This window comes from Leuresthes tenuis, unplaced genomic scaffold (assembly GCF_036924035.1).
Source record: "Leuresthes tenuis unplaced genomic scaffold, fLeuTen1.0.hap1 SCAF_23, whole genome shotgun sequence".
NCBI lineage: Eukaryota > Metazoa > Chordata > Actinopteri > Atheriniformes > Atherinopsidae > Leuresthes > Leuresthes tenuis.
Window position 1 is genome coordinate 7,031,598 of NW_027325377.1, and position 5,294 is coordinate 7,036,891.

Here is a 5,294-nt window from a genome sequence, read left to right on the forward strand (position 1 = left end):
AGGAGCCGTATCAGTCCTTTCTTTGTCCTTCCAAATTAACGACCATTTCTGACCAAACGATCCATTCCTTGATAGATCAAAAGGAATAGATGTCACAGTTGTAGCTTGCTGATTTTGCTCAGTGTGTTTTTTAGACTAGCTGAATGTATCAAGAGGAGCCTTGCGTCCGATCAGTGAGACACGGGAATTCCGTAGTGTTTCATGGTTTTGCAGATTCTTTTTTTCTTCAGCTTTTAAACAAATTTGTAAATGCACATGCGTTGGTCAGCCTTTATAAGACGACGGTTAAGTCCTCTAACCAGAAGAGCACCTAAAAGATTTCTGAGGAATGTAGACATTAATCCCACCAGTTTCCACAGAAAGCAAGCCCTTTCTAATTTGTCCTAATTTGCCTTCCATATCTTGGTAAATACTGAATAGATTGTAAAAGCCCAACCCTAAATTTGACGTATGCAAAGTGCAGTTTAATTTTTTTCACCCTTTTTTGCAAATCAGAGAACCTCAAACATCCCTACAGTGAGATAATAATTACTCCACTTCTGTGAAAGGAGGAGCAGTTCATATCCTCTTCCTGAAAGGTCATTGCATATTATGAAGCTCAAATGTGAGATGCAAAGTATAGAACAACAATACATCAAGTGACAATGGTAGTCTTCACAGTTTAAGTTAAATTTTCCTGGAGAATGCGGGCATTGATCCCGCTACCTCTCACTTGCGCTTGCTGAGTTCCGTCAATTTCGCCAAAGTAAGCCCAAAGTAAGCCCAAAGTAAGCCCACATTAGCCAATCACGTCTCCCTGTGGCTTACTTTTGACCAATCACGTCTCCTCCTGTGGGCTTACTTTGGGCTTACATTTGACCAATCACGGTTCTTCCCTCTGCTGGCTTACTTTTGACCAATCAGCGTTCCTCCCTCTCCTCCGTCATATTTTGAAGCATTGCGGTCAGGCAGTTCTCGTCTCTCCATCTATCGCTAAGGTAAGTCGTCCTGTTTCATTCCGTTATCGAATGTAAACTTGTATGCTTTTCTACCGTAAATAAATAGCAAAGGGTGTTGCTAAACTTAGCATAAAATGAAAAATATAAAAAGTTAAAAGTATGCGATGATTATGTGTGAATTATGAGCGAAGCGCTGTTTTATGAAAGCCGAAAAAACGGATGAATGAATGAATGAATGGATGGATTGATGGATGGATGGGTAGTTGGATAGTTGGATAGATGGATAGATGGAGTAGTGCCAGGAGAGATGTCCAAATATTGACAGTTGTGTTTAGAAAAATTTAGCTAGTTACAGGTAACATGTGGCTAGGAGTAAAACGTTGCTGTCATGCTACCATATGACACGAATAAGTGCCGGTTACAGTTACAGAGTACAGTTAATAAATGTCACAGCAATTATCTTAGGCCTTAATGATGTTATGCTGCGTGCCTTAAAGCCCATATGGACAGATATACTGTATGTACTGAAAGTTAGCCTAATGGCATTTTCCATGGTCCTGTGGGGAGGTTGCGTGATGTTAATGTGGCGTTAATCCACGGATCTGATTCGCTGATTTTACTTCTGATTGAAAGAAAGATAAATAACCACCAGGTCCTCAGGCTAAGTGTGGAAAAGAAGCTCTGGCTGCACCCCCTGCTGTTTTTCACACCTCTGTGTTACAGCAGGTGCGAGGGTTTTGGGTGGGGGCGTGGCATGGATGGGAAGAAAAACACTTTTCCTCAGCTCTGTCACTGTGCCTCTTGCAAGTACCCATGGGATGTAACAGCCTCTGTTACAGTTTAATTTACACACTTTTCCTTATTTTCATTCACAGAATGTATGCATATCCAGTTTTTCGCCGCCAGTCAGCCAGTTCAACCAGACTTCTCATGGCGCCGTCGGAGGAGGCAAAGAGGTTTGGCAGTGTCAGGCCTGTAAGGGCGAAACCCAAAGAGGAGGTGCTGGCAGAGGCCAGGACTTTTGTCACTGGCCATGGTGGAGACCAAACTGATGACTTTTTAGTACTGGCTCACTGCCAGCTTCAGTTTGGTATGTACCAAGGCCAGAGATTTAGATGGCTCCTGGAGCACAATCTTAGCTATGCACTATATTTAGTGGATAGTATCTCGAAAGAAAGAGCACAGGAAAACCCGCTAGCACAAAATAAACAGCTTTTCCTGCAGTACACTTCCCAAATCAGAGAGATGACAGAGGAACTGGAGAAGTTTAGGAAGAAGCAGGACATGCAGGCTAAAGCACAGGAAACTGGAGACCCGGGCTTTTTGATGGTGGAGTTTGGAGAATTTAAGGGCCGCTCCATGAAGGAGGTTTATGAGGACCACAGCAAGGAGGCCCAGGCCCTCATTAATTACCTGGTCAGAGCAGATGCCCGGCCCAACACCAACATGGCCTTGTTCAAGGCATATGTCTTGAAGAGACGGACATCTGCCTCCACTTCCTCTGCACCTCCATCTGCAGCCTCCACTTCCTCTGCACCTCCATCTGCAGCCTCCACTTCCTCTGCACCAGGACTCCAAACTGGTCCATGGAAAACTGCCACTGTGAAAGCGCTGTTGGCGCGGGGCAAACATTTGTCTCCCTCACAGCTGGCAAAAAAGCTGACATCACCAGTTAAACCCTGTGAGTAGGAGTTTGAACTTTGAATTTCCCCGACAGCAGTTCTACATGTGTGGCTTTACCATTTTACTTGACTACACAGACTTGTCCATTTTTTTCAGCTCCAGCACCACAGTGTCCCTTACCACCACCTTCCAAACCCCCGACCAAACAGCTTTTCTCTGCTGGTAAGTGCGCAGCATCTTGTGAACATTTGTCTCTGTGTGTTGTTAACAGTAGGCCTGATAGTTTTAATATTTGTTCATCAGGCACTTCTGAGGATGATGATGAGGAGCTGGTATCTGCTGCAGCGCAATGTGAAGCACAGCTAAATACAGGTGTGGCATATGACACAAATATTGTGTGAATGTTTAGTGACAACACTAAAAAGCATTATTTTGTGGAAAATTTCTACGTTTTAAATATATTTTTCTTCACAATACAGAAATATATCACATCAACCGGGATGCATTCTTTGAGTGCACTTCTTCCAAACCTTAAGGATGTACAAAGGTGTCTGTGTATTGTTATTTTGCTTATCCCTGCTCACTTCAACTTAACTCTGCACATCCGTGTGCTCTAAAACAATCACCTGAATTTTTCACAGTTACACCGCATGCTCCTCCCATTCACGCTTTAGCTCCCTCTAACTCCCTCTGCCTCCCTCTCCCTCTGAGCCCACAGGACGGTGAACATTCGTTGTTCTAACGATTAGAATAGTAGTCATTACAGTGTCTGTGTGCATGTTTCATATCTGTGGGCATCATTAATTCGACTGAATTAATTTTGCATAATTTTCCTTACTCTATTTCATTTAATTGTAACTTTTTAACATCATTTCATTTAAAATTCAGCTGTATTTACTTCATATTTCTTGCATCTAAAAGTTCCACTGGCTTTTTTGCATTTTAACACCATTTTTTTCAGTTTCTTTCTGTAGTATTTCTGCACGGCGCCTGTTTGTTAGCTGCATTTATGGCATCTTAATATGAAACGCAACAGTCAACCTAATATTGTTTTGCTGCCTGTTTGCCTCACTTCTCCTTCATTAGCTCTTGCAGCCACTGTGCACCTTGAGGCCTGTGCCGATCCTCCACCAGCAGCGATACCAGGTCTTGTCATTCATCAGCCACCAGCTGAGCTCCCAAGTCACTGGAAGGGTCAGCTTCCATCTTTCCAGCAGGAGTGGATTCGGCGCACGTTATTCAAGGCCAACCCACGAACCGGCAAGCCAGAGCTAGTGACCCCGCTGAAGCTTTGGTGGCATCCTCCTCAGGCCCCTCTCATACACACCCAGCCTCCCGCCTCACCTGACCAGTTCTTCTGTCGGCCAGTCTTCTTATGGATGCCCCAGAAGATGTGGCTGTTTCCTCTCGTCTGTGTCCGTCCAGCCTGTGGCAAGCACAGACTAACAGCAGCAGGGCTGTACCAAACAGTGCGCAAGGTTTTGGACATTGATGGGTGGTATGATCTTGCCACTGAGTATCTGGAGTGCAAACGCTGCTCTAAAAAGTATCCCGCTTGGTCTGAGGACATCTTAGGCCAGCTGGATATGGGCCACCGCAGCCAATTTCCAGCTTTGCTTACATACAGGTAATTCATAATGAATGTCAACCATTATGAGGTGCTTACATTTGTGTTGTTCTTTAGTCATTACACTCTTTATTTTCCTTAGATACTCATGTGACATCCGGGTGCTGAGGATGATGAGGGAGAGGACAATGGGCAACAGTGTGACTCAACTGTACAGAAAACTGCAGGAACAACACAGCGAAGCGTGGATGCAGCGTGTCCTGCAGTACCTGACAGCTTGTGAACCATTCACAAGGTCCTCTGTTGTGCACCACCCTGCATTCACTGAGCCTCCCCTCTTACCAGCCCTTCCCAAGCCCAAGTGGCTGTTGGCTGTGTATGCCAGGGATGTTCTTGGGCGACTGCATGAGGTGAAGGCCAAAATAACCAGCATCTTTGGCTCTGTCCTCAAGATGGACTCCACAAAAAAGGTATCACAGCCCTGTTTATATGCAGAATTTTGAGTGTATACATAATGAATACTGATTTTAACTTTTTTTTTTTTCTAATCTTTTCTAATTTTATCTTTTCTGAATAGGTTACCAAGAAACTTGCTGGTGCTGCTGCAGGTACAGCTGCCTGGTGCACTAATGTGGGCAACGAGCACGGTCAAGTTCTTGTCTCGGTCATGACAGCCGGTGAGGGACAGGCACTTGACGCGATGGCAGCTGGCCTAATGAAGCGGTACAGGGCGGCAGGAGAGGAGCCACCAAAAATAATGTACGTGGACAGAGACTGCTGCAGTCAGCATGGCCTTTGTCGGGTGAAGGCCATGTTTGCAGAGTGGGATGAGCTTCAGGTGCGCCTTGATATCTGGCATTTCATGCGGCGGTTTGCTGCAGGCGTCACAACTGAGGCTCACCTCCTCTACAGCATTTTCATGGCACGCCTGTCCACGTGCATTTTCGAGTGGGATCCGGAAGATGTTGCTGCTCTTCGCCGTGCCAAGGAGAGTGAGCTGGCAGCGAAGAGGATTGGCCACATCTCGGAGGAGACGCTGACCACTCGCATTACCCGGAGGGAGTTGGCGCTGCACTGCAGGAGGAGGACCAGAGGGGTAGAGGAGACCACCAGACTGATTGGGTCACTGATCAGTCTGTTTGACAGTACAAGCGGGAAGGACACTC

At 45.7% G+C, this 5,294-nt stretch overlaps 1 protein-coding gene across 1 annotated transcript; it reads left to right on the forward strand.

Annotated features, from left to right (window-relative positions):
- The first annotated feature begins 2,121 nt into the window (after positions 1–2,121).
- On the forward strand, positions 2,122–4,386 carry LOC140282933 (uncharacterized). The gene is made up of 6 exons (XM_072377530.1): positions 2,122–2,619; positions 2,718–2,783; positions 2,865–2,933; positions 3,041–3,108; positions 3,648–4,188; positions 4,271–4,386. The coding sequence occupies exons 1-4, from the start codon at positions 2,184–2,186 to the stop codon at positions 3,094–3,096; spliced, it is 627 nt and encodes a 208-aa protein (XP_072233631.1). The 5' UTR covers positions 2,122–2,183; the 3' UTR covers positions 3,097–3,108; positions 3,648–4,188; positions 4,271–4,386.
- The last annotated feature ends 908 nt before the right edge of the window (positions 4,387–5,294 follow it).

What these genes read in the sequence shown, in the direction of transcription:
- LOC140282933 (XM_072377530.1), top strand. Translation starts at nt 2,184, where the DNA reads ATGACAGAGGAACTGGAGAAGTTTAGGAAGAAGCAGGACATGCAGGCT. An exon ending in GACATCACCAGTTAAACCCT is followed by an intron (nt 2,620 to 2,717) that starts GTGAGTAGGAGT and finishes CATTTTTTTCAG; the next exon opens with CTCCAGCACCACAGTGTCCC. An exon ending in TGAAGCACAGCTAAATACAG is followed by an intron (nt 2,934 to 3,040) that starts GTGTGGCATATG and finishes TTCACAATACAG; the next exon opens with AAATATATCACATCAACCGG.